The sequence below is a fragment of the Stylophora pistillata genome, chromosome 1 (assembly GCF_964205215.1).
Source record: "Stylophora pistillata chromosome 1, jaStyPist1.2, whole genome shotgun sequence".
Lineage (NCBI taxonomy): Eukaryota > Metazoa > Cnidaria > Anthozoa > Scleractinia > Pocilloporidae > Stylophora > Stylophora pistillata.
This window is the reverse complement of record NC_142519.1, coordinates 19,332,810-19,360,742: the sequence shown is the minus strand read 5'-3', so window position 1 is coordinate 19,360,742 and position 27,933 is coordinate 19,332,810. Positions and strand designations below refer to the sequence as shown.

At 37.0% G+C, this 27,933-nt stretch overlaps 2 protein-coding genes and 1 long non-coding RNA gene across 8 annotated transcripts in view; 2 read left to right on the top strand and 1 right to left on the bottom strand.

Moving 5' to 3' along the window:
* Positions 1-83: 83 nt before the first annotated feature.
* On the top strand, positions 84-8,311 carry LOC148741559 (glycine receptor subunit alpha-1-like). 3 transcript variants are annotated; one of them, XM_088742313.1, is made up of 10 exons: positions 84-1,161; positions 1,733-1,824; positions 2,859-2,938; positions 3,156-3,223; positions 3,549-3,766; positions 4,200-4,282; positions 4,707-4,853; positions 5,081-5,298; positions 6,320-6,481; positions 6,763-6,899. In XM_088742313.1, exons 2-10 carry the CDS (start codon positions 1,745-1,747, stop codon positions 6,787-6,789), a joined length of 1,083 nt encoding a protein of 360 aa, XP_088598439.1. In that variant the 5' UTR covers positions 84-1,161; positions 1,733-1,744; the 3' UTR covers positions 6,790-6,899. The 3 variants fall into 3 exon arrangements, with proteins under 3 accessions (XP_088598439.1, XP_088598430.1, XP_088598420.1); XM_088742304.1 differs by having other exon boundaries at positions 108-1,161; positions 1,737-1,824; positions 6,890-8,311; XM_088742294.1 differs by having other exon boundaries at positions 108-1,161; positions 6,890-8,311.
* A 653-nt stretch (positions 8,312-8,964) lies between these two features.
* Positions 8,965-27,933, top strand: part of LOC111343016 (gamma-aminobutyric acid receptor subunit beta-3) — a 28,506-nt gene continuing 9,537 nt past the window's right edge. Inside the window, exons 1-3 of one of the 4 annotated variants that reach the window (XM_088742212.1) lie at positions 8,965-9,231; positions 11,677-11,761; positions 16,164-16,263. The gene's annotated coding sequence lies outside the window, so the exon portion shown is untranslated. Of the gene's footprint in view, positions 9,232-11,676; positions 11,762-13,275; positions 13,386-16,163; positions 16,264-27,933 lie in introns of those variants that run through there. The other 3 variants (XM_088742209.1, XM_088742223.1, XM_088742230.1) reach the window with 3 other exon arrangements.
* LOC148741558 (uncharacterized) lies at positions 24,666-27,077 on the bottom strand. Its single transcript, XR_015994426.1, has 2 exons — positions 25,847-27,077; positions 24,666-25,135 (listed from the first exon to the last, which is right to left on the bottom strand). It is a non-coding gene; the product is annotated as an uncharacterized LOC148741558 (long non-coding RNA).

Sequence of the window (27,933 nt, the reverse complement as noted above, 5' to 3'; positions counted from 1 at the left end):
AAATTTCAAAGAACCTGAAAACAGGGCTTCCCTAGAGGAATTGGATAAAAGAAAAGGCAAATGTAAAGTGAAAAAACGAAAACACATAAAAAAAAAATGGCCGGCGAGGGGTTGACTCGAGCGTTCCAGTCACTGACCATTTAAGAGAGGGCGTGATTGCAGGATTTAAAAACGCAAGCTAAGTAAAAAGGAAATCATAACTGAAATACTTTGGACGGCAGTTAATTTCAGTCCATTTACCAGCATGATTGCATAGTGGCTAGAATATATGATCCACTTCATCAGGTTTCACTTGCATCACAAACGTTCTAAAAAGTTCCAGCTGTACGAGAAATGCCCTGAAAAACCAGCCGAGTACTGGGTAAAAATTTGTGTAACTTGCTCAAGGTATTTTTATGTTTTCAAGTTTTTAACCATTCAATTACACCAACTGGCGTGCTGATAGCCGATACACGATAGTTATGTGACCGTAAGGAGATGGCAATGAGAATAGATCAATTCAGAAAAACGAAAGCGAGGGAAAAATTAAAGTGGCCCAACACATGTCAGCAAAAAAAAAAAGGCGCTGGCCGAACAGTAATCGACATCTTAACTTCTACGTCCAGTGAATTTACTACCATTATTTACCATTATTACCTTCTTCTGGAACTTTATTTTCCCGACAAAAACTGCATGTGGATGATCCAAGGAAATGATTAAAAAGACTTTTTGGTTCCTCTCTCCCTCTAAAACTTCTTTTATGACCAAACGACCAAGGTTAAAATTTACCTCCTTTTTGTCAATGAATTTGAATATATGAAAATCATATATGTTATGTTTACCTAAGTTTACAGAATATTCGAACGCCTCATATATGAAAATGAAAGTGAAATTAGTTTTTCTTACTGGCCTATTGGTCCATGTTTTTTGTCTTTACGGTTCTCCCTGACAGCCCTTGAGGACGAGTTTGATAAATTATTAATTGGCTATAGGCCATAAAAATCCCGGAGGCGCAAATGGGGTTTCTATGACAAAAAAAAGGGACAAAAGCACTCGTCTAGCACGAGGTATTATCACTGGGACCATTATTGTCACCTAAACCTTTAGTCCCTCGAAAATCATCAGCAGGTTGGTTGATGCATTACACCAAAAAAAAGTGGTGATATCTACAGCGAGTAGCAGGTAATGTACATATCTTTTCATAACAATTAAACAAACAGACTAATTTCCTGACTACATTATACATATAGCCTGAGAAATGAGACGCACTTTCCATAACGTCTTGCACTTTACTCAGCCAATCTAAGTATGACAAACCAGTAAAGAAATTATATTTGGTAAGGGAAACGGTTTTTTTTATTTTATAATTTACATAAATCCTACTGTCAAAAAAGAGGAAATCGATTTCGGAAGCCGTAAAGTAAGTATTATTATAACATCGAATAAAACAAATGCTTAATTGCTGACTAGTTGCGTACAAATCAAATAAAGACTGAATAGGATTGAGTTACAACAGACAGCTGAGTTTCCTTCGCGGTGAAAAGCTTTAAAAGCTAGGAAAGAATGAAAATTTATCATGATTGTTCTTTGATCAACGATATTCTCATTAGCTCGAGCATCCGTGAACTAATAGTGCGCGCCTTCAGTGTTTTCAGGCTGGTCTTAGACTTGGTTCAGCTTAAAATCTTCCCTTCACATTTAGACAAGCGAGTTTTTTAATTCCATGCTTTTTTTTTCTTCTATAACGGGTAAGCAAGAGGTTACAATGCACCGAACAGTCTTGTGTATTTATTTCGCGGTGTGGCATTTCAAGTTGTACACAGCAGCTTCGTTCTCACGAGACAGGTACTAATTAAACATATTCTTCAGCGTTATTTTTCCCAGCTAAGAGATCTCTTAGTTTTATGACAAATAAATACATTGAGTTAAAGGCGTTAATTTTAAGGTAGGTTTAGATTACGTTTATTCTTCGGAAAAAGAAGGGTAACTATATTATAATTACCTTTGCACCATAACTTGTTTTCAAACATGTGGTTACATTGAGATTACAAACATGTCCAACTAAATTTTTAATGTAGAGTTAAAGCATTTTAAGATAAAAGCGGGTGTAGTTACGGCGCTAAACTTATTAGCATAACTTATTAACATTCTGCTAAAAGTTATGTTAGTGTTTGAATTACGCGAACGGAACCCTTTTCAGTGAAGAAGCTGCAAATAAAGCTGCAAATAAAGCTGATATATGGAGAAACTCGCCAGTTGTGGCAAGAAAGTTCGGATTCATGGCTTAAGCAATAAGTTCGTGAAGAGCCACCACCATATTAACAATAGAACGAAATGAACCCGAAAGTAAGTCAACCCAGCAGCGAGTTCTGGATGAGAAAAAAATCGCCCTCTCTCTCACTTCCCTCTTAACAGAAACGTTCCAGTAAATTCCGCTCTAACCGGTTGGAACTGCAAAAGTCATCAGCGTCCTTCTGAAGCTTTTTAAAAAGTCTAAGTCGGCTTAAATGGAGATTTTGGTTCAAGGGTAAACCTCACATTGAGCTTTTCGCTCAGCTGCTGTAAAAGCAGCGATGAAGGCGCGTCTCTGTTATATTTTGCATTGTGTTAGTGTTATAGGTGGTCTTGTAGGGGGATAATTGTTTTATTTCAAGAATTTCTATTCTCTTGTTTGATTCATATTTATAAAAAATAAAAATAAAAAAAATAAAAAAACCCAACCTGTTCCTCCACGAGTGTAGATGAAACAAAAGCATCGTTTGCATAAAAGTTACCTCTTGAAGAAAGGTCTGATTTTGTTGTTTTTTAAATGACTATACCAAATAAAGAATATAAACCCACATCGTTTTGAAATTGATATTCTTCGTTTTGTATTCAAGCTACAAGAGCGCTACAGAGACTATGAAGAAATTGTTTCACGAAGATCGCTACGATAAACGGCTGAGGCCTTTTTACAGAGGTAATGCGTCGGTATTACAGAATTTCTTCTTATTTTATGACGCTTACAGTATCATTGAAAATCTCCTCTAAATAGTCTCTCTCAGCTATGGTCTGGATCAAACTTGAATTTTGCATTTCCTCAACGATCAAACAGGCCAAATATGCGCAGTTCGCACCCTTATGATCTCTCCCCTACAAAAAGTCTTCACTTTACGAAGTGCTTTTCCCCGCATCAGGTCCGCCACTGAATGTTACCATAGACATGTCCGTGGTACATTTTGGAAAAGTGAGGGAAATTGATATGGTAAGTAATAGCAACCAAGGAATCATTGACATTTTGATTACAGTGTGCATTATGAATTAGGAGTTAAGATACGTTTTGAAAACTAATTCGCCTCGATTAGCCAACTTTATCCATACCGATTACTAAACGGTGAGAAAAGAGAATTAGACTGAGGGTATTGAATAGAACACTCCACTCTGAAACGCAAAAATCAAACGTTTTAAAGTCACAGGGCATTTTGTTGCCAATGTTTTAAGATGATTCCTGAAGTTCATCATCGGATTTGATCCAAAATGTTTTTGAAGTCCACTTGAAATCTGAGAAACTATTTACATTTGTCTCATAGGATTTCTCAGTTGACATGTTCTTTCGTCAATATTGGCGAGACCCGCGCTTAAACCACTCCCTCGATGAGCCAATTTTCTTGACCGGATCTTACAGAGATCTTATTTGGCTCCCAGATACCTTCTTTCTCAACATCAAGACAGCCAAGTTTCACAATGTTCCTGCTGACAACAGCAGAGTAAAAATCAGGCCTGACGGTCAGGTCACGTGGAGTTCAAGGTAACGAACACCAGTTCCTAAAAATATGTGGAAAACATACCTACCTGTAACAAATGAATTTTCAATATGTATATGATTTTAACTTGTGACGCTTAGATGATTGTAACTTGTGACGCTTAGATGATTGTAACTTGTGACGCTTAGATGTCATATTTGTGAAACCTGAAAAACCGGGACGCTTCAATGCATAACACAAGTTGAGAAAGAAGCTATCATAGACTATTATGCTAAACTCAACAATAAGAAAATAAAATGAAGTACACAGTTAACCATCATTTTGCTCTCTTTACAACTAAATGTAGAAACTGTGCCAGTTAAAAGTAAGTAAATGATTGTCCCTTCATATTTAGTCTTCATAAAACTATAGTCACTTGAACATCTTGAAAAACTGAAGGAAAATTGTTTTATCAATTAATAAATTAATTTCTTATAGGATAACCATGACAGCAAACTGCCAGTTGGATCTGAGGGACTACCCTCTGGATAAACAGTCCTGCAACTTAACACTTCTAAGCTGTTGAGTGAACTCATTCTGGGCTTTTAGTGTGTTTTACGTTTTGACATAGGGCACCTATGGAGCTAAATGGGCTACCCTGTCTAAATAATGCTTACTTACTTACCTGCTTACTTACTCACTTATTAAACAAGTTCTCCCTTGAGAATTTAACGGAACATTTTCTTAACATATTAGACCAAATTTCTAATTAGAGGAAAAAAAAATAAAACAGGCTGCAGTCGCTCAACTCATGACGTCCAGGTTTGAATCCCATATATAATTCTTAACATCAACTCACACCTTTTCCACAATGCACATGAAGCAGACCTTAAGTCGATGGGATAAAATTATTTCCATCTTCGAGTCGAACCCCGAAATCGTTTTCAGTTCATGTTAATTTTTAACGATGCATTTAGCATTCTAACGGCTGTATGTACTTTTCAGATGCTTATCCGATTGAACAAGTCGACTATTCGTGGAAAGACAAAGATAAGAGAGGTATTGTCATTCTTGAAGACCAAATGAACGAGTTCACCTTGAGAGAGATCAAGACCAGAAGAGCAATAGTACTTTATGGGACCCGCGGTTCCAGTAAGTACTCGATTTATTAAATCACAGTTATGGGAACTAACCTTAGTCTTAGTGAGCATTTGTTACTGCAGGATTAGCCCAGCGATGGGTCGGTCGATCGATTGCTCAATTGTCAGGCACTGATGATCGCCTTGTTGGTTTTAAAATTGTTTTCTTTTATATCACAGTTTTATGAGCACACAGGAAGTATTACCTAACAACTTTTTCGTTTCTATTATTTCGACAAGATTCAGATTATACGCACCTGTGGGCAGAGTTCACCTTTGAGCGCCGTCTCGGATACGCCTTCATTCAGATTTATGCACCGACAGTTCTAATAGTTGTCCTCTCCTGGCTAAGTTTTTGGATCGCACAGGACGCAGTTCCAGCTCGTGTAGCCTTAGGGGTTACAACAGTCCTAACCATAGTAACTCTTATGGGCTCATTCCGGTCTTCAGTACCTAAGGTAAGGGCAACAGTGTTAAGAAAATTGCATTAACTTTGTCCTCGTGTGTTTAACTTTGCGAATTGGGAAGGGCTTTGTTCCGACGGTAATGAGCACATTACTTTTGTATCATATACTTTTACAAGAAAACCTGTTATTACCAGCAAGCATTTGTTTGAATTGTATCAATATCATCATCGTTATTATTATAATTATTATCATTATTATTATCATTATTATCGTTCTCATTATCATCATCCTCATTATTATTATTATTGTCCGTATATCATTAATTTTTTTACGTACAGAATTCCGTGAAAATCATCCATTTATATGTATTGGTATGCTTTGAAGAACGAAAGCAAATGGTAGTCCATATTCACACAATTTTTCAGCTTCATGTTCTTCACTGCAGAAATTAGCGGCAGATATTTCAAAACATGCATCATACATGGCTGATACTCCCCTCGGTCTAGTCCTTGCTGCGCCAAAGTTTCTACAACCAAGAAGCCCATGACTGATCTTAATAATTGCACTATTTTTATTTTCAGCATTCTTGATGCCTGCAGAGAATTGATAAATTGATTATTCCATTTTTCACACTTCGATTTCGTTTACTCGAATAATTGTCCAAGCTCTCTTTAGCTTTGCTCAAACAAAAATTCTTAAAGACGTTGATGCTATGATACAACCAAGAGCAAAAGCGTCTGCGGAAAATGTATTAAAAAAAAATACCAGACTTCAACCACTTCAGGCTTAGCTTTGTAGCGTTGGCAGGAGTCAAGAGTCTTTTCAAACAGGAAAATGACCTTGTCACCTTAAACGAAATTTTCCGCACGCCACTGTTGGGAAGTCATAACGACAAAGCTTACATGTTTTATTCAAGACATAAGCTCGCGCAGAGTTCGATCCAGCCCACCTCAGCGTCTCGTAATAACGTCACGCGAGCTACATAAATACAGAGATCTCTTCGGCGCATGCAACAATAGGAAAAAAAGAAGAAGCCCAAAGTTAAGCTTCTTTTTTTCGTTTCCTCCTCTAGGTTTCATATATCAAGGCTGTCGATGTTTTCTTCATAATATCTTTCTTTTTCGTGTTTGGCGCGGTTGGGGAATATGTCATCGTGCGTCTTTATAGCGAGAAAAAGCTGAAAGGGCACAAAAAAGACGACAGTATGGATATGGAAATGATGCCTCTGAAACAGGTAACATACCAAATAGAAATTTCCCCTGAAGCATGACAGGCAGGGTGCATTTCAATTTTAAATGCGAAATACGACGAAGAAATCTTCATCAGGCCATCTGCATATTATCCTTCCTTTACATTCATCTTACTTCTTGCGGAAGTGGCTCGGTCGGTGGGGCAGAAATAAAAAAGAATTGGGGGGTGGGGGTTGGGGAGGGGGGGAGAAGGAGCTGATAGAATGATGTGGTTTGAGTAGCAGTTGTTTCCAAACTTACTCTGAACCTAATCTATTTTTCACAGGTCTTGGCGCAAATTTGCGACTTTTAAAACCCACATAGAGCTAAGAAACTTTTCGTGATTACTGGTAATGAAGTAACAGGAAAAAGCCGTCAAAGAATTGTATTATTAGTGCAGATGTTTTTTGCAGAACGATGCAGAAACATCACCAAGGCAAATTGAGAAAAACGACAAGTCTGATCATGGGAAGGACCTTGAGCGTTCACAAAGCGGCAACATTGGTGCCCTTGGGAAAACTAAGGGACTCGTGAAGTTTGCGTTACCAGAATGTGAAGCAAGCATCATCGATAGAGTCTCCCGTATATTATTCCCTGCTGCATATCTCGCATTCAACATTTTTTACTGGTGCTTTTACTCCGTTATTAGTTTTGAAGGCGAGAAGGAGTAGAAGAGTCTAAGAGTAAATAAGTTTTCACCATTCATCTTGCTCTCCAATCTGATTGGAAAAGATTAATTGGATTGCAAATTGAAAAGTTTAGGGGAGATATGTATACGATGGTTTAACCGTGACGAAAAAAAAATATTGGCATTCTTTCAGAACAGTTTTGAACTTATAAGACAGGAAAACAGAGGCCGAGGAGCGCTACAGAAAACCCCAGAAAATTCCCCTTATTCGCAGTTTTACCATACACTGTTTAGTTATGAGTGTGATTTTTTTAGACTGAAAAACTCCGAGGGTATGAAGTAGCAGTTGCTACGAATGTCCTCTAGGATTTTCCCTTGCGTTTGGGATAAATGAAGCCTTTTAAAATAGATACCCATATTACGAGAAAACATAAATATATAATACCTTTCAATTGTTTAAGCTAATAACTGTTTTAATTTAAAAGCATTTTTCGATATGGCTGGAATCATCCAGAGTTACAAGACTGTGACTTTGGTTTCAACAAAGCGAATCAGTGAACGCCTCTATAATGGGTGTGCGAGTAAACGAAAACGAAACAGATGGTTGATTGTGAAGTTAAACTAATGTGACAAAATACTAAAAATTCAGAAAGATACGGTAATAATCAGTTCTTAACGGTTGGTTAATATATGGTCTGTGATCAATGGAGTAAGAGATTTCATTTTCCAATTTAATCTTTTAAAGTTCTAATCAAGTTTATGTTCAGCGCGATTTACCAAAAATTAAAACATTACTGTTAAGTAACCAGTATTCAACAATTAATTCAAGTCTATTCTGCTCGTTAAAGTAGGTTTGGAGTTCCCATAAATACGTGATATTTAGATTTTTACCACATTTCGATATCATGCGATGCATATGATGTGTGATTAAACCTGACAGTATCTTCATCGGTATTCAGTAAGCAATTAATTACTATCCTGAGGCAGACCAAGAGTCCAACAATTTTTTCATTTGGTGACACAAAACTTCATCAGGCAAACTTTGTGGCTGTGTGTATGTATTTTAACAAGTAAAATAACATTGTTATGGATGTAAAACTTTCAATGGCATTCTTTCTCGGTGTTTTATTTAGTTTTGTCACAATTCTGTCAGCGTGAGTTCTTACTTCTGCGTGACCAACTAATAAACGGCTACGAACTTCTTAAAGTGCACGTGCCCTTTCCCCGCGAACATGATCTACGCTCACCACGTCGACAATACATACATACATAGGTTAGTTGGCCACTCCCCATGGGGGCTTTTCAGGGCCAATTCCCACCCATCCCACCCCAGGGGAGGACATCCACGACACAGTAATCTCGTGCGTGGGAAATTAACGTCTCCTACCCCTAACCCTGTAGGAGACGCGGCCTATGGTTTATTCATCCTTATCCGAGAAGACTAGAATATCTATCCATTTCTTGATTAAAGAAATGTAGCAATTTCTCCTCACTTATTTTAAGACCATGAGTATTGGTCTGGCCGGGGCTCGAACCTTCGACCTCCCACACAACACAATCCGGCGCTCTAACCAATTGAGATGTTATCACGGAATATCGGTTCTGATATATTCCGTGATAACAACTGAGAACCTGTCGCCCTAGGGTGGCGACAAAGAATCTCTTGACATCCTATTTAATTGAAAAGTTTATAGACAGAGCTGATACAAACATAAACAATGTGTTGCCACCGGCAAAATTCATTATATGATCGTTTGCTCTAACTGTGAGGAACTGTTTTAATGCTAGCCTCAAGGAAACCTAAATTGATTTGTAGTCAGCTCACTCGAATGAATTAAACATTTGAATAAGTAACGTGAAATAAAAAAAGCAGCTGAATTTACGAGAAGGATAATAAATAACTAGAAGGACAATAGATTAATTTTGATAATTATCGTGCCAGAATCAATATCTTCACGCAACACTAACTATAGGTGTCACAGGAATTCACTTTACTCTCAAACATGAAAGGAGTTATCTATTTCGGCAATCTGTTACTTGGCTGTTAGTATGTGTGGATCGTGTAACCTCAAAGCAAGGGTTTAACCTGTCGTAAACTCCTGGTTTTTTACTAAGAAATATCATCAGGTAAGAATGGATCTTATGACTTCTACTTGTAACATGAGACTGCCAAATTGATTGACTTTGTTACGTAGTCCTTAAAGCGGGTTCTTTGTTTTTCATGTAGAGTAACATGGCGTCAATGCCCTGTCCCCTGATCTGTTTTCAGTTTGTCTGAAATACATTTCACAAATGGTTTTCTAAGATAATCGAGAACCAAGCCTTCTCTTTTTCTTGATTTATCATGAGTTGTAAAGTGATAGAAAGACTTTCGTGTTCGTCGTCCACTTGTGTGAATTACAACAATTACGAATCGACAATCATGTTAAACCTTGCAAATTAAATGTCAGTGTCTAACTGTTTCTTGTATCATCGACTAAATGAATATATCTGTCCACGGTTCAACATCTTTAATATTTTAACATACCAAATAATGTGGGAGACTTGCTAAATGTTATAATCAATTGAAGTTTCCCTTAAGCCTCAAAGAGATAACCGAATTCACCTAGGTAAAAGTTTCTTTCATTATGACAAGTACGTACGTTAAGCTATTTCTAACGGTAACATCGATAGGCCGCTAAGTATTTCGAACGATTATGTATGTTCTTACGAGAGCACAGTCGTCCCATACTTCACTGAATCTTGAATAGTCCATTTCAACAATGCCTCACAGAATTTGCTTTGCATTAGCATTTTTCGACGTCCTTTCATCAGCCGACATTTTTGATAGTTTACTTCCAACTCAGTATTTGCCTTAGAATTTCCCGAAATAGTAACAGAAAATGGTACTACAACAGATTTGGCTGTGATCTAACGTAACAAACTTTTAAAATGTAACCTAATTTATTTACTCTTGCATGTAGTAAATACATGTTCGCTATTGTAACCTAAAACAAGAGATTCTAATAAACTGGTTATAATCTCTTTCTCAAAGGAAAGGCTGAAAACAAATTAAACACAGCGCACAAAAAGGACAGGGTTATCTCAACCGGCAGCAGTAGGTGTAACTCGTAGTCCCAGCTACTGCATAGTAATGGTATCAGAAATAAAAACGCAAGAGCGAGAAAAATAACTGTTCACTTTAACTTGAACCTTCCCAAACTGTCCATCAAAATATCAGCATTTCCTTTTTTTAAAGTTTTATGTAATTCCACTCAAAATTTCTAACATTCTGAGTTATAAACATGTTTTTCATGCAGGTGGTTTTTACTTTTATATAAATCCAATCAATTAAGAGGAACGATGCAGTATCATGATAGCACAAATCGTAACGTTCGTTCGCCCCGGTTAACGGTGCTAAGGGATCAGAGAGGGCGACCATCACGAAGCAACACCTCATAGTGCGCCCCACTTTGTTTGGGGTTGTTATCTTTGGCTTATTAAAATTAATGAGCTCTTATGGTTTAACCAATTTTTAAAGTTCATGGTAATAAACTTAGAATCTTGCTGTTAGCATAAACACGGCAGATCACCACAGAGTTACAGTAAGGTGGCAGAACGAACAGTGAGCACGTTACTCAGTAACACTAGTCAAAGATAAGCGAAACGTGACAAGAATCTTTTTGGAGAAAACCTCAACTGATATAATATAGGTGAATTGAATTGAATTTAACTACGAATTTGACAACGAGGTAGGAAAATTCCATTTATTGTTTTAACTTTTCAGTTAGTTTTTCTTCGCCCCATTATTAAATCGTCATGGGGATTTTTTTGTTACCAGGAAGGTAAAAAAGATATATTCATCGGTGGTAGCAGGATTTGAGTTATGTAACCGACATTTTACTTCATTATCACAGCACTATCTTTATCAAAGTCATTGCATCCCATAAAATAATGGGAAAAAACCAGCAATTTTGGCCTGAAAACTCACAGGTCATTATACATTTTATATATGTTTACATAAAAAGTTTTTGTGTAAACTTTTGTCAAAGTTCTCTACAAAAGTCCCCTTGGTAGATGTTTTTTGAAGTCAAAGAGCTTGCAATTGGCATTTATGACTAAAACATTTCAATTTCAGAGATAAGGAAATAGGTTAATTGTTGTTGACATGGTAACGTTCGTTATTTAGTATTTATCTGAAAAATCTTCTGCGGTGATAGTTTCATCTTTCTATCAGCCGTCATTTCGCGCGTTTCACGGGCCACAACTGTAACGATAGTGAAACAAATGTTATCAAAGTCAGCCGGCTAGACATTGTTTTGTCCTAAACTAGTTATTTATTAATGGGAAATTAGGGATGTATTGTTTTGCAACTTGTAAATTTCATTTCATTTTAAAAAGACTGTTCTTGATTGCTATCAACCCACACGCATAATTGCTTCTCGCACTAATAACGTGCTTTTGAAGCATTTTTCGCCGATTTCTCTAACACTTCAGAGAGTCTTGTTTGGCCCGACAACTTGAAAATATCTTACACGTTTATAAACTAAGTAGAATTCACTAATAATGATATTGCGCAATGCATTTTTAAAGTCCAACGGTTTACAAGAAGAAAGTGGAGGATCCGAGGAAACTAATGAGCAACTCGTCTTGTAGTCCAGAGGCATCTTCTTTTAAGGTAAGTGAAAAGATTCTCACTTAAGATCTGTCATTACTTTGAAGGGATTCAAATTTATAGTAACGGCAGAACTCCACTTGTGCTGTGACAACAAATAACTAATTAAGTATCGTCTCGTATCATGAAAGAAATAACCATTTCCGTCGACAACATTCCACTAAGAGAAATTCATTAGGATTGCAGGAATTTTGTCGTAATTATATTACTGTATCTCCGACGATACTTGTTGGAATTTGTCAAATTTTTCAGATTAAAAAAAAAAAACAAACAAACAACGTAAAAACCACATTCGAGATAAACAGAAGGTACCACCTGAAAATGAAAATCTATTTCGATTCTGATCCACCAGAAACTTGTGGGAGGGCATCCATTCTTACATTAGCTCCAATAAAAAATTCTCATTGTATTTTTTATTTATATCTAGCAAAAACATTTGCGCACTTTTTAATACGGGTAATATACTGAAAGAATTTTTAGTTGTGCAACTACGGACTAAAACAATTGCTTACAAATAAACAAAAATAAAAGATTTTGATCGATTTTGTTTCCATCGTTTTCCTCGTTCTTTTTCTACTTTCGACCCAATTATACTCGTGTAAAAGAAGTTCAAGGAGGTAACGAATGGAGCAGTACATTTAATCGGTTTTATTTCCTATGTTAAATAGAAAGCAAAGAATACTCCTTAATAGCTTTACTTCGGAATCCTCATTTTCACCAGAGATGCGCATGATGTGATAGGACCCAGGAGTAAAAAGTGTCTGTACATACGACAAGAAAATACTGAAAAGTGGTCAGACATTGTGCTCTCCATAAAAACTATTACTGCTTCGAGGTATTCTTGCCGTGGCCGCTGTTACGAAAAACAAAAATGAAAACTGGGTTTGAAGGCTTTCGGAAATTTAGGAATTTCTTTTGTTCTGAAATGTTGCCGACAAGATGATAGGACAGCGGCTAAGCCCTTTACTCGGTAGGTATTTGGTGAAATCCTTCATACATGCATCAATGCAGAAGAACATATGGGAATACATGGTCATTTGCATTCATTAACATACATTAAGGATTACACCAAGTACTTACCCTTTACTCTAATAACCATTGGCGATCATGCGCAACGTGTTCAGTGTTGATTATGGGCATCGAGAGAAATGTCATATATCTACACTTGAGCTCATCTTTGTGGGAAGTTTCTCCAGGTTGTAAATAAATTGGGCACTGCAAGGGAGTCGAAGGAAGGTCCACTGAGCTATATAGCAGGGGAAAAATGCTATTGTCTCCTGGAAGTGAGAGCATGCTGTCATGTTTTTATTTCTGCGTTTAATTTCCATACGAGCACTGATTCACTATTTTGAATCTTCGAACAGATGATTTCCGGTAATAAAATGCTCGCATGTTTATTAAAATTTATTTTATCAAGTTTTTGTGGTTTTTTTTGCTGGGCACATATGGCTAATGAATATTTAAGTACTAGATATAAGATTTCTTCTTTAATTACTAAGTTAATTTTCTTTGACAAACGAAGCTATATTGGGCCCAGAATTACCACTAACTGAAGGTTTACTTTTGACGAGCTCTAGAGGAGTAATTTTTTTCCTTCGCGCCATCAATGGTAATGGAAAAAGTTCAGGTAAATTGAAATGAAACAAATCATTTCGCTCTTTTCTAAAAATGTGTTGCATGATAAATATAGTTGAAAGAATATTCACATAACGAAGTATCTGAAACTGAATCACGGATTCAATTTTTTTGGAAACCCAGTAATTCCCGAAAGAAAGGGAAAATAGAGGGGAAAGTCAGATAAATGAAAAAAAGAATCTATGATAATGCTGTAGGGAGATAAACAGTTGCCGTAAACATGTAATACATGTCACATCGTCTGCTTTTTGTACCTGTCGCTACCACTCTTAATTTCATTGTAATCGTAGTATTTCGAGTTTAATGCTCCTAAATTGAAGAAAACTCGTTGAAGTACTTATTATCCCAGTGTTATCACATCATTCTCAGTTTTTGATAGGTATTTACGATCGATCACGCCGTGATTGAATTTAAGCTGGACGCTAGTTTGATTTATTGCAAATTACCCGAGCATTTAAACTCACACCTTGAAAGTGAGAAAAAAGAAAGAGCTACAATTTGGTTATTCTCAATATGCAGCATGGTTTGTAATAATATTCAAGTCGATCAGTAGGAAATCCCAGTTGCCGCAGGAAATGACAAATTATAATCTTTCCTAATACAATGAGGACATGTGTTTAAGATGCTAGTAAAACTTCACTTGGGAAATCCTGTAAAATCTCAGCTGAGTTCGTCCTTCGAAATATGCAGATAACGGCTATCTGATAAAAAGAAAAAAGGAGTCGTTACTGGGAGTGACTTCCTATAAGGCCACGAATGGGTCTAGGAAATTCAATACATTGTACTTAAGAAACCAATTTTGTTTTCTGACCGCTCAGTTAAATATGTCTTTATCGACGAATTTAAATTTCATATCTCCGCCCTGTTGTTTTTAGGGATATTTCCTGACCATAAAATGATTTGTACGTATTGAGGTGGTCTTATTTCTTACAGCATTAATGAAAATCCGTACCTTGCTGAGTGAACCAGTCTCATAATATTTTCATGATCGGTTATGGATGACAAATGGGTTTGAACATTGCAATAGACCAATTTCATTCAGATTTGTTGAGGAGATATTTAGACGAGATCGAATTAAACAAAATATGGGAATTAGCTCCCTTGTGAGCTGTGACTAATCTCAGTGTTTGATTGATTAGTTTTCCGAGTCAATACTAGGTCACTCTAATATCAATAAGGAATGCATAGGTAATTTTCTTTTTTGATTTCAATAACAAAAAATACTTCAGCTACCAAAGAAAAATTCAGTTGAAAAGCGTTGCGGTTTGCAATGATATGAACAAAAAAAAAAAAAAAAAAAAAACCTAGCGTTTGTGACTTTATTCATTACTATTATTTTTTTGATGTCACATCAAAGTTTAGTAAGCAACACATTTCCCAACGCACACTCAATTAGCCACGTAGTTCAACAGATCATTCCCAAAATTTTATTTTTCTCTAAGTAAAAAGCTTTCAAGATAAAAGAGAGCGTCAAAATCTTCTTTATCTAAGGTCCGTTGGAAAGTGCACTTTATTTGCTCATCAGTGCACTTACACCATTTTTAAAAACGATCATAACGCCAACGTATGTAACCACCACAAATTTAAGATGAGGAGGAAGTATCAATGTACTTCACGTTACTAAAATAATTTCCGATTTTCCAAGCAGAACTCTTTCCCATTTATTCAGATTCTCAAGACTTTTTCGGCATTAGTCCTACGAGCTTTCACAATCATTACGCCTAAATTTTCTTCCCTAAGAAAGACATAATGTTAGCTTTCCATTTAGATCAGCTTATACTAAAAACCGGTTTGGAAGTACTTTGATTGTTGGGTTGTCGATTTCGATCGGTGGAGATGAAAATGTACTTAGGATAATAAACCATCAAAGAACCATGATTGCAGCCTCTAAATCAAAGGAAAGATTAGATCCCAAAGAAGCTAAGTCATTAGCCAAGTGGAAAACTTCGATAAATGCTAATGTTATGCTACACTGGTGGAAAAAAAAATTCAACTTAGTCACAGTGGTTTCCATTTTTTATCGCTTTGAGTTTATGATAAACTAAAAGTGTTCGTCTGAGAACAACGGCTTAAGGGCAATGATTCAGCAGTTGAGACCATTTAATGATCAATTAACGCCAGTGAGAGTATGAATACTTAATGGTGTGTCCCTATCAGGCTACGACCTCCTGCGTCTTCCATTAAGAACTGTTGTAAATCATAATAGGCAAGAAACTAAACCTTGTCTCCAATTAAATTGGAGACAAGGTGACTCCAGTGGTGACTGGGAATGGAAGAAAACCTTATTTCTGTGTGAGAATAGTCAGTTTTCTAATAGCCAGAGGGTAAGATAATCATCCCTCTCTCCACCCATGTTTATGCTAAATACCTAAACCGCACTTTTAAATCAAAATCTGCAAAGTGATGCCTACCCGATTAGAGTTCAAAAAGCAGAGACTTGCTGTTTGTTTTAAAAACCGATTAAACTTAGAAGTGGAAGACCTATAATTCATAATTTCCTAATGCAATTAATTTTGTTGTAGTTTTCTTCTCACAGTAGTATTTAAGGACTGAAATGTAGTTTTCACGTACATAGACTCTTTGGAGAAACTTTGTCAGATTAAGAGTACTCAAAACACTTTTAATAATTAATACAATAATTACTCTGAATGAAATACTCCTTGAAGTAATAGCCTTAAATCAATGAATATTTCATGATACTTTTAAAAGTTCTTAGTACGTAGGGTACCTGTATACACCTCAGTTATCAATTTTTATCATCTCCGTTCAGTGCTCCGTTCATAAAGTAACAACAAACCCCTGAGTGCATCGCATCAAGTTGATCGTCTTTCTTTGAGTGTGACGTACAAAATCCTCTTCACTGAGTTTAGGTAAGACTATACTTTTCGTAACCGTCTTTACACGTAATTGTTCTTACTCTTATGCTATAAAACAGTATTTGTGTTTACTCTCATCCTTTTGAGATATGCCAATCACTCTCATTGTAAAGAATGGAAAGTGATCTGAGACGACTAACTCTAAAATCGTCTCCACATTAGTTGTGCAAAAAAAAATGGGAGACCATATATCGTGATTCTAAGTGATCGAGCAAAAGTTATTTGTTAATTTTCATGGAAGGCTGTTACTTTTAGGTCCTTAAATGATGTAATATTTCTATTTTGCATTATTTTGGCCTAACATTACCAGCCATAACTTTGCAAATAGAATAACTCGCTTTTATTTCGGTTGCTGAAAATAACATTTACAATCATGTTGACTCGCGGCATACAAGGGACGTCTTAAGAGGAAATAAATTTGAGCGCTTGCCATAACATGACAATTGAATCTACAATAAGAGTATTTCCTTCAGTTGCAAGGCAGTGTGTGGTTTCGTTTCCATTTTCAAATTGCTATTTTTCAAACACAGTTAGCAACCAAAGCTCATCAACCAGAAATGACTTTTTCAATAATGATTTTTGCAAGTAATTATGGATCACGATAGTTACTTAATAAATATTTAGAAACAACTTAAGGGGCCATTTTCATGATAACTTGTGACCAATAAAAAACGCTGTGATCTGTTTGAAGGTGATATACATCTATAACTCGCTTATGGGTGGCTTAGTCAAGATTTCAATTAATTCCTAAAACCGCTTTTTAAATCAACCCGAGATTTACGAAATGCGTAGATGAAATCGTTTTAAAAAAACGTTTCAAAGAAATGCGATGTGTCAAACATCAGATACACTGCCTTTGTGCGATCTCTTTCCTTTTTTTCTTAAAAAACTGCTCAGTGTAGGATTTTAAAAAAATTCAAAAAATTTTCCATCTGCCTCAGCATTTCTCCTGACCACTGCTATTAACGTTAACTCCCTAAAGTGTGGTTCACTAATTCACAAGCAAGGTTTCTATTATCTAAATGCGTGTATGGGCAATCTCAAATTGCAATAACTAGGTAATAAACACCTATGGTAAGTACGTGGTTTGCCCCACACAAATGTGGCTTTCTACATTGTCTTCATGCACATCGATAATTGGTAATTTTACCGAGATTTCTTTAATTCATAATCTCTGTTAACTTTTATATTATCGAAAAATTCAACATCTTAGGTCTCTTTTTTGATGTGTGAGAGATTGACAGAAGAGATTAGGGAATTGTAACATTAACAGCTAGCTACAGGTGATTTTCAGTTATACAAAACGATAAGTATGAATTTAAAGTGAGCAATCAGTTTTCAGTTCGCGTTTAAAATTTACCTTTGATTCTCAAATCACGTTTACTTCCTTTAAAAGGAAATATGTCTGGATGAAAGATGCTGCTTAGCCACCCTACTTTCCAGAGCTGTGAATAAGGACACAAAGGAGTATACTACTTTGGGTGTTACACATATAGAAAAGAGAATATGAATTCGTTTATATTTAAACTCTGGATTGAATAGAGTGATATTGAAAGAGTATTAAGATAACTAAGGTCAACAATGAAAGTTTGCCTCGTGATCTGTAGTTGCAGTGAATTGTAGATCGCATTCTACTTCCTAAGTCTTCGTCAGGGGAGGATTTGAAATGAATACGATTCGTATCTATATAGCATGTTTGTAAAGGGGCGGACGCTGACTTCAATTGATTCTTTCGGTCTGTGAATTTCTTAACAGCGCCGCATCGGAGAATGTTTTATAAGCATCTATCTTTCTCAATGGATTTATTGGACTTGAAAGCTCGTAAAAACTGGAATACAACGAGCCTAATAGAGCTATTACTATATATTAACTTGAGCACGCGGAGCGCGCATATATAAAATTCTAAACGGCACAAGTATTCTTAAACATAACAAATCTGCTTTCGATTAAATGGTGTACATTTCGGGGTCTAGATAAAAGGAACAAACGATATAATATACCTCTTTCTCCGTTCTATTAGAATGATATATTCGACGATCCTTCAATTAATTTCCACTACATGCGCTTGTAACTTACACGTGTGTCGAAGGGAAGGTAATGCCGACAGCTATTCGATGTGTCACATAAAACAAGGAGGTATTGAAGGTCACGCAATCACAACAATGAACGGTATTCGTTACAATGTTGATTCAAAGCTACTGAGTATCTGTGTCTTGGTTCACAGTCACTGAAACACCACTAAAACGGAACAATAGAGCTATCTAACTAATTCTCTGGTTTTGTGTATGCTCCATTGGGCGTCTAACAAGTTTCGTAAGCTAGTTACAGATGTGTCAACTGCGACAGGCATTCATTCGACCTCATCGCCTGAGGAAGACTAATGATACAGCACTCGAACCGTATGCCGGGATCTACAGTAGTTGTGACTTATTCTCGAGACATACTATCAAACGTTCATAAACCTACATATATCACGATGAAAACTAACACATTCCATATAAAAAATAGATTAACTAAGAAAATAAAGTCTGCAGTAAGGTTTGAAGGGGATTTGAAACCAAGTATAATCATGAATTTACAACTGAATGCTCTTATCTTTATATGATTCAATATTCATGACGAGCTTTGCCCACCAAAAAAATTTATGCAAATTAGGCTAAGCCGGATCTGAGTTCCGCCTGGCAATTATTAACTGTAAGAGAAGACCTCAGTTCGCGCCCACAGCACGTTCAAGGTGTTGCGGATGAAGTTTCTGTAATTACTTTTTGGCACTTTTCGGCGTCAAAATTGCATAGTTTGGGTAACCCAAAACCCTTAAGCTGACCTTTCTTGTCATAACACGAATGTTTTCCAGAGAGGGACACGCGGTAATGTCGGTGTCTCTCGTGTGCAGGCATTTTTCCAGGTAAAACCCTCGCGTGGAATCAACTCATGTTTAATTTAACGCTCCTTTTATGCGCACAATGTAAGCCAAAGCAATTTTATAGTTAAACGTAAAGATCAGAATATTTTCTTCTAAGGATGATAAATGATCGACACTGAACTAAATTATACGCTGAAGAAAATGCAAAACAGCATAACATGTAAAAGAGGAAATTTGGAAAAATACGAAGTTACGGAAACCATGAAAATCTTCGATTTTTAAGAAAGGAAATTTTTATAATTCCAAGCTAAGTAAGCTTTTCTAGTGTTTCATTCTTTAAGGCTTTGTGTAGAGCGGGGCCTTTGCTTTATAAACCGTAAAACTTAGTGACAAGTCGAAAGGGCTCGCTCTTGGTTATGATACCAAAGAGTAGAGGGACACCACGGTGATCTTCCAGGTGTTTGATCATCGTCGCCGCTCGTGGTGTACTTCGCTACTTAGGTGAGCGAGATCGACGTTCTTCCTCTCTTTAATTCTGACAGCTGTGTGAAAGACCTGATCCTTACACTGAAAAACGGTCGAGTGTGCTTTTTCAGTGGCGGCTTTAACGCTCGTCCATATTCAGCGCTTATCCTAAACATGCATGGCATCTCTAGCTATCTACAAGACACGCTGCGATGTATTATTCGTCCATGTTCAGCGCAACAACTGCGCTAGTGAGATAGAGAATCGAAAGATCACATTGTTGCGCTCGAGGCAGAGTGCGCTAAGTTTGCCAAGTTCTACAATGGACAACAGATCGTACGGCCTCCCGCAAGAATAAGGACAAGGTTTATCAGTTACAAGCAATGGATAAGTGGAATTGTAAAAAGTTTTAATTCGTCCGTGCATCGAAAGGCCGATGGTATGTAATTTTGCTCTTTTCCGTTCTTCACACACTCGAATAGCTGTTAAAATTAAATTTAATTGCGGGTTGTGCAGTCAAAATGTAACGTCGCCCAACATGGTTTTAGTTAAACCAGTGTCTTCTGAAGCGCTTCCACAAAAATAATTTAGAAGGGAACAACAGCGCCAACCGATTTAATATCTTCTCAAGAACATGTCAAAGTCTATTAAAACGCAGAAATTAAAAATAGTAAGAATTGGTGGTTCATGTTAAAATTCATTAAAGAACAGTTCTCAGTTTGGCTCGATAGTGCTGTCACTTTGCACTAGTTGTTCATAGTGACTTACTCATTACTTTCAGTATTTGTTCGAGCTTTTCTTCGACGAAATAAGGGACATACAAGAAATCGCAATTCACCTCTAAAACAAAAATAATAAGCTCTTCTCCCAATTGGACACCAGATATGACTGCGTAGTAATAATTGCGTTGTACGCGAAGTTGCAGTGTGAGAAAAATGAGTGAGGAAAATAATTCTAAGTGCTGTACAGCGCGGTTTTTAGCATAGATTACCTAGCTAAATGACCTGCTTGTCTTAGATATTTATAATATAGGAAGGTCCCCAAGGAATACTAATAACCCGGCGTGTAATTTTGTGATTGACAAAACCTGATAACTCAGGTTTATGTTTGAAAGGGCAAATCATTTAGTACATTTCACTCCAGAAGTAAATAATCTCTTAACTTTCGTAATTATTATTTTGGTTTCAGGCAAATGGTGTCTAGTTGAAAGATACTAAGTTCCTGAAACATACATCCAAGCTTTGTTAGCAGGCATGCCGAATGCTTTTATAAACGTGCGAGGGTAAAAATACATTTGCGGCTCCCTGTATGGAGAGAAAAATCTAAAGTTTTTTATTACAGGGATGGTAGAGTGAATGATGTTATTTCTGGTCTGAGTCATCAAAGTTCTGTACCATTAGAGTTAAGAAAAGCTATCGGGGGAATATGGAGGTTGCTGCAAGTAGTTGCTGTTAAACTCTCAACAACCTTTACAGGCGGCCAACTAAAGAGCATGGGGCAAGAAATCAAGCACGATTCTCACCTAGTAAACTAAAATGGTTGTTGGCAATTGAGATGGACGAGCAACCAGGGAATTTGAAGTAATCTGGTGGCCTGATCTTTTCTCAGGCACTAAAAATGGGAAACTGACCTTGCGATTTTATGTTCCTAAAGTGATACTTTGATTTCAATGATGTGTAGTACACAGTCTAGTTGACTTGTTCGTCATGTTTCCATAAATTTAGTAGCTGTTTCTTGGCAGTTTTTGTAAGTTTGTAAAATGTGTTTTGCATTTAGAGGAACAAACTTGTCTGTAGAAGGCTAAGATTAAACCCTGAATACAGCAAAATGACCCTGTAATATTAATGCAATTCATGTCTAGCTGGGCGCACTATACTCTGATGCCCTTCATTCTGTTGTAACCAAATTCAGAGGAAAAAAAAACACCTGGAGAAACTCTTAGAGGGATAATATCTGTGGACTTTCACCATTTCTATGGTCATCAGGAATGACAGAATAAAGCAGTAACTGTTCACAAAGTCTTAATTCAGTTGAGTCAGTTTGCTAGACATAACGTCTCGTAGTCACGTTCGACGCACTAAAAACTACTATAAAACGAATACAAGAATTGTAAAAACGTGTAAAATGGTATATAAAAAGTCACTTGTAAAAATGTAGCGGAATTCCAAATCGATTTCGATCAATTACGATCCTCATCAGTAGTACTCCGCCATGTTTAAAATACTCATAAATAATTGTTCATATAAGTGACTCTGAAATGTCCACACTTCTTCCAGGCTTCATGTAAGCGGTCATGATGTATCAATCACAGCTCGTGGGATTTGAAAAAAGTTCCATTCGTTCTTGGAGTTCATAAGCGAGTCTTCGTTCACATTATTTATCCTCACTCCTTCAGTTATTTGTCTCAGCATCGCGTCATTGTGATAAACCCCCGTCACATCCATTCGGAACTGCTTTACCTCTCTATTGTGTTTCTCTTTACAGTGTTTCCACAATGCAGATCGTTCTTCCTTATTGTTAAGTGATTTCGTATGCTCTTTCCCTCTGGTATACGCGCTCCTGGCTGTTTCCCCTACGTATACGCTGTTACACTGGATACACTTAATCTCATACGTCACACTTTCTCTATCACACGGTCCTTTTCCACCTGTGCTACACACTGGGCAGTCTTCTCGTCCACACTGTCGCGGTTTAAATGGGTCGGACTTTTGGAGTAGTCGTTTAATGGCGATTCCGGCTTTCTCCACCACTTTAATATTGAAACCTTGCTGCAAGGTTTCAATATTAAAGTGGTGGAGAAAGCCGGAATCGCCATTAAACGACTACTCCAAAAGTCCGACCCATTTAAACCGCGACAGTGTGGACGAGAAGACTGCCCAGTGTGTAGCACAGGTGGAAAAGGACCGTGTGATAGAGAAAGTGTGACGTATGAGATTAAGTGTATCCAGTGTAACAGCGTATACGTAGGGGAAACAGCCAGGAGCGCGTATACCAGAGGGAAAGAGCATACGAAATCACTTAACAATAAGGAAGAACGATCTGCATTGTGGAAACACTGTAAAGAGAAACACAATAGAGAGGTAAAGCAGTTCCGAATGGATGTGACGGGGGTTTATCACAATGACGCGATGCTGAGACAAATAACTGAAGGAGTGAGGATAAATAATGTGAACGAAGACTCGCTTATGAACTCCAAGAACGAATGGAACTTTTTTCAAATCCCACGAGCTGTGATTGATACATCATGACCGCTTACATGAAGCCTGGAAGAAGTGTGGACATTTCAGAGTCACTTATATGAACAATTATTTATGAGTATTTTAAACATGGCGGAGTACTACTGATGAGGATCGTAATTGATCGAAATCGATTTGGAATTCCGCTACATTTTTACAAGTGACTTTTTATATACCATTTTACACGTTTTTACAATTCTTGTATTCGTTTTATAGTAGTTTTTAGTGCGTCGAACGTGACTACGAGACGTTATGTCTAGCAAACTGACTCAATTATCGAACACGTTCCTGGCCTCGGCCCACAAAATTTCATCACAAAGTCTTAATTCACTTAACTGAAAGAATAATGAGTTGGAGGGAACTATAGATCATTTTTTTCTAAGCATCTCTAATAATTCATGATGGAAATAATAATAACATTGATAACAATAATAATGATAATAATGATAATAACAATAATAACAATGATAACAATAATAATGATAATAATAATAATAATAATGATAAAAATATTTACAATAGTTAGAGAAATAATGTTCATTATCCTGATGGTTATAATTCCTATGATTATTTCCATTAATCTAATCATTATTATTATCATTCATATTACTATTATGATTATTTCAATGTTTATCTATGAACAAAATAGTGTTATTGTTAGTCTAGCTGAATGAGTATCCAAGTGATTGAAACTGGGGCAAAAACAAATTAAGAAAAGACAGAAAAACCCCAAAAACTGTTCAGGACTGCAATTCTTGAGTTGGCTCATTGTGAAAGGTTTTGGGACTTCATTAAGCTAGTGCTGTCTGCAGTGGGCCCTGTGTCAAAGAGAGAAGAGTAGCAGCTGAATTAATAATAATAATACTAAGGACAATGATAGCATTGATTGACCAAAGTCACCCTATGACTAATAACAGATGATACGTGACAAACAGCATACGCAACACACTTTTCAAAACAAAAAGAGCAAGCTAAAACTGCCATCAGATAAAAATAACTGTCCATAAAAGACTGACAGCATAGAGCTGAAAAAAAAAATAGGGACTGGTTCTGCCATCAGATAACAACAGTCCATAGACTGACCACCCAAGAGAAACAGAACAGATTGGTGGTTCTGCCATCAGATAACAACAGCCCATAATGGACTGACTACCCAAGAGAAACAGATCCACCTGTTAGTTCTGCCATCAGATAACAACAGTCCATGGACTAACTACCCAAGAGAAACAGAACTAGGCAGGTGGTTTTGAATCAGAAAACAACTATTTAAGACCTCTGTACAATGTGTCTAACAATCTATTGAAGAGACAAACTATCAGAAACACTTGAATTTCTATTTGGGGGGAGGGGGGAGGAATTAAATGAAAATCTACTTGCCTCAGCATGCCATCCTCACTGAGCAGCCTATTTCAATTTGAAAATGATGATCACAATCATAAAGATAATGATAATGATAACAATAACAAATCATTATTATTATCATTTATATTACTATTATGATTATTTCAATGTTTATCTAGGAACAAAATGGTGTTATTGTTAGTCTAGCTGAATGAGTATCCAAGTAATTGAAACTGAGACAAAATAATCTCAAGAAAAGCCAGGAAAACCCCAAAAACTGTTCAGGACTGCAATTCTTGAGTTAGCTCATTGTGAAAGGTTTTGGGACTTCATTAAGCTAGTGCTGTCTGTAGTGGGCCCTAAGAGAGAAGAGTAGCAGCTGAATTAACAATTATAATAATAATGAAGACAATGATAGCATTGATTGACCAAAGTGCCTCCGACTAATAACAGATGATACGTGACAAACAGCATAAGCAACACACTTGTCAAAACAAAAAGAGCAAGCTAAAACTGCCATCAGATAAAAATAACTGTCCATAAAAGACTGACAGCATAGAGCTGAAAAAAATAGGGACTGGTTCTGCCATCAGATAACAACAGTCCATAGACTGACTACCCAAGAGAAACAGAACAGATTGGTGGTTCTGCCATCAGATAACAACAGCCCATAATGGACTGACTACCCAAGAGAAACAGATCCACCTGTTAGTTCTGCCATCAGATAACAACAGTCCATGGACTAACTACCCAAGAGAAACAGAACTAGGCAGGTGGTTTTGAATCAGAAAACAACTACTTAAGACAAGCCCTCTGAACAATGTGTCTTAGAAAATCTTCTGCATTCTAACAATCAATTGAAGAGAAAAACTATCAGAAACACTTGAATTTCTACTTGGGGGGAGGGGAGGTAAATAAATGAAAATCTACTTGCCTCAGCATGCCATCCTCATTGAGCAGCCTATTTCATTTTGAAAATGATTCAATCACAATCATAAAGATAATGATAACAATAACAAAATCATTAATAATAATGATAATTATAATAATCATAACAATAACTACAATGACAAAGTCCGTGTTAGTCTGGCCTCTACCTTGCAGAAAATACAGCCCACCAACTGAAGCTGAATTCTTTAAAGGCATTGTATTGCAATTGGTCATTGAGGCACTCAAGCCACCTCACCACGACAAGGTACGAACGTTGAAGTGGAAAAAAGGGTCTGTAAAATTGACTCCATGCTGATTCGAGATGAGAAATCTGTGTTCGAAGCTTCTTCAGTTCCACTCCAAGGGAATTTACTCTAGCTGATCTTTCGGTAAGTTAGGAAGCGAGCTCTTCGGAGTCGTGACTGAGTTTGGCGCCAAAAGATAAATTTTTCGCGCCTTCGGGCTCAAAGTCTAGCGTGGCGGAGTTCACCAGATTTACGATAGTCATAAATCGCGCAGATTTAATAAGTTCGTCGGGGATTGTTTATTACGAAGAAGATAGACCAGCTATTAGACAGAACGTGAACACAACGTGAACGAGGTCGGGAATCCTGGCTAACCCCACTACTTCGAACGATGAGTTGGCCGGCTGAAGTTCCCGTGTCGCCACACTTTGGATTTCGTCGGGAAATATCTTAAATACATCGCATATGAAACATTTACGCAAAGGAACGTCACATACCTCTTTCAAAAGTAGATACCAATGCTTGCAAGGGTCAAGTGTGGCACTTGTAATCCTGCAAAGACTCTGCGTGGTTAAGTTAGCCGGTGGAAAGCCGCACGTCAAAAATCCGACTGCCTCTATGACTTCATTTCGAATGGTTTCGAAATCTAAAACATGATGCTTTTTGACATTTCGACATGAAAAATCTCGTCGAGGTTTAATATTATAATATTGGTAAGAATTTAACCAGGATACGAGGCCAAGTCGTGCAACCGCCACATGTTTTGTACCAAAACAATAACATCGTGTACTACGATCGCAAAGCGTGAACACTGATCGATCCACCAAGTGACGCAATACTGGAAATTCGATACGGTTGTTATTCAGGTCGTACGGCACATGAAAATTGCGATATCTTTTGTTACTGTTTTATGGCAAACCAAGCGAAAGAATCATACCTAAATAATCGAAAGAGAGGCTTTTCGAATACGGCGCCTCGCCGGTATTGCCTCTTCTGTGAAAAGGAAGGATCTTTGAAAGACTACGTGATTAAAAATGTCATTATAAGGAAACAGGCAGAAACAGAGAAAACGCAGTATTTTATGACCATTACGCGCACAACAAACTTCATTTCATTTCATGATTTTGATTTTCATCGCCATTAGATGATCCTGCGTTAACTCGCACGCAATCGCGTATCTCTCGTGGATTCGTGGACGCTAATCTGTATAATTACATTGCGGTGTAATTAATGTGATGACATCCACCCAACGCCTTCTTCCCCAAACCTCGGCATCAGTTTACGATGCCTGCTGAGAATTTTTTTCTTGAGCAAAGCTCGTCATGCATGAAAAGATCACTAAATTCGGCACCGGTGCATCACTCTAACCAACTGTGCTATCAATCCAATTAGGATCTGGCCTTTAATTTAAAGGAAAAATATGGGAATGGCATGTAATTTAGCTGCAAACTGATCATCTGATATGAATATCAAAGAAAGATCATCACAGTTAAATCACATAACTTAAGTAGCTGTGAAAACAAAGCCCGATTTTTTCAATGAAAACTACAGTTTCTTAGCAACTTATGAAAGAGCCGGACCACTTATAATAATTGGTATTTTATTTTCTTAAAGAAAAGAGTCCATTTTTTTGTAAACAGGAGGCTACACGTAGACTATGGTCTGGCCGGATTTGCGATTCAGAGGGAACGAAAAAGATTGCTGTTGAGTGCTTTTCATTCTTTTTTAACATGCAGAGTTATGGAGATGAACAAGTTGATGCCATGACAAATTGGAAATACAAAAATCGCTAAATGACATGCAGCACTTCAAGCCTGAGTTCACCAGATGCCAAAACTCAACCTCTTTCCCAGGCTGTGTCTACTACATCACTGAACACTAACTATTGTGCATTTTCCTGCACAGGAAAAACCAAACCAAATTTTCTGATTCTGGCCCGTCTCCTGGCCGAATATAATTCACTGCGGGAGATCAGAAGTTATTGCAAGGTCACTGGAGAAAACCTAATGATTGTTATGATCCTTTTGAATTGCGCTTTAAGTATTCCACGATTATTCATTAAGTGTGGTTGTCGAAATTTCGGGTCTGCTTTCAATCTCTGAGAGCATTGAAAGAGCACGTTACGTACACTGAGCAGAAAACCGTCCCTCATTAATGAGATACTAAACATTTGTGTGAACAATAACCTCATGCGGCTCTGTGATATAGTTCACTTTTTCACCTGCTAGCAAACTTTACCCATCGTTTCAGTGCTGACGGAAATTATGTTATGATTTTTGAGTGCCCTACTGTTTTCAATTATTTCACTAAGTCATTATAAGCGGACTGGTCGAGAGCATAGATTCATTAATAACCGTGAAGTTCAAAGTTAATTGCTGAATTGTTTTCTTCCCTCTAAGACGTAAAAGACCTTGAAACAATGTCTACAGTAGAAAAAGCCTATCTTGGAAGTCTTCTATCGTTACCGTTTAATTATTGGAAAAGCGTTGTTTACAATCCGTTTAGAGAGCGCCAAATCTTAATATCACCTTTGTACCGTTGTACAGAGAAGTCCAATTTCCCGCATGAAATACAAGTTCTCTCT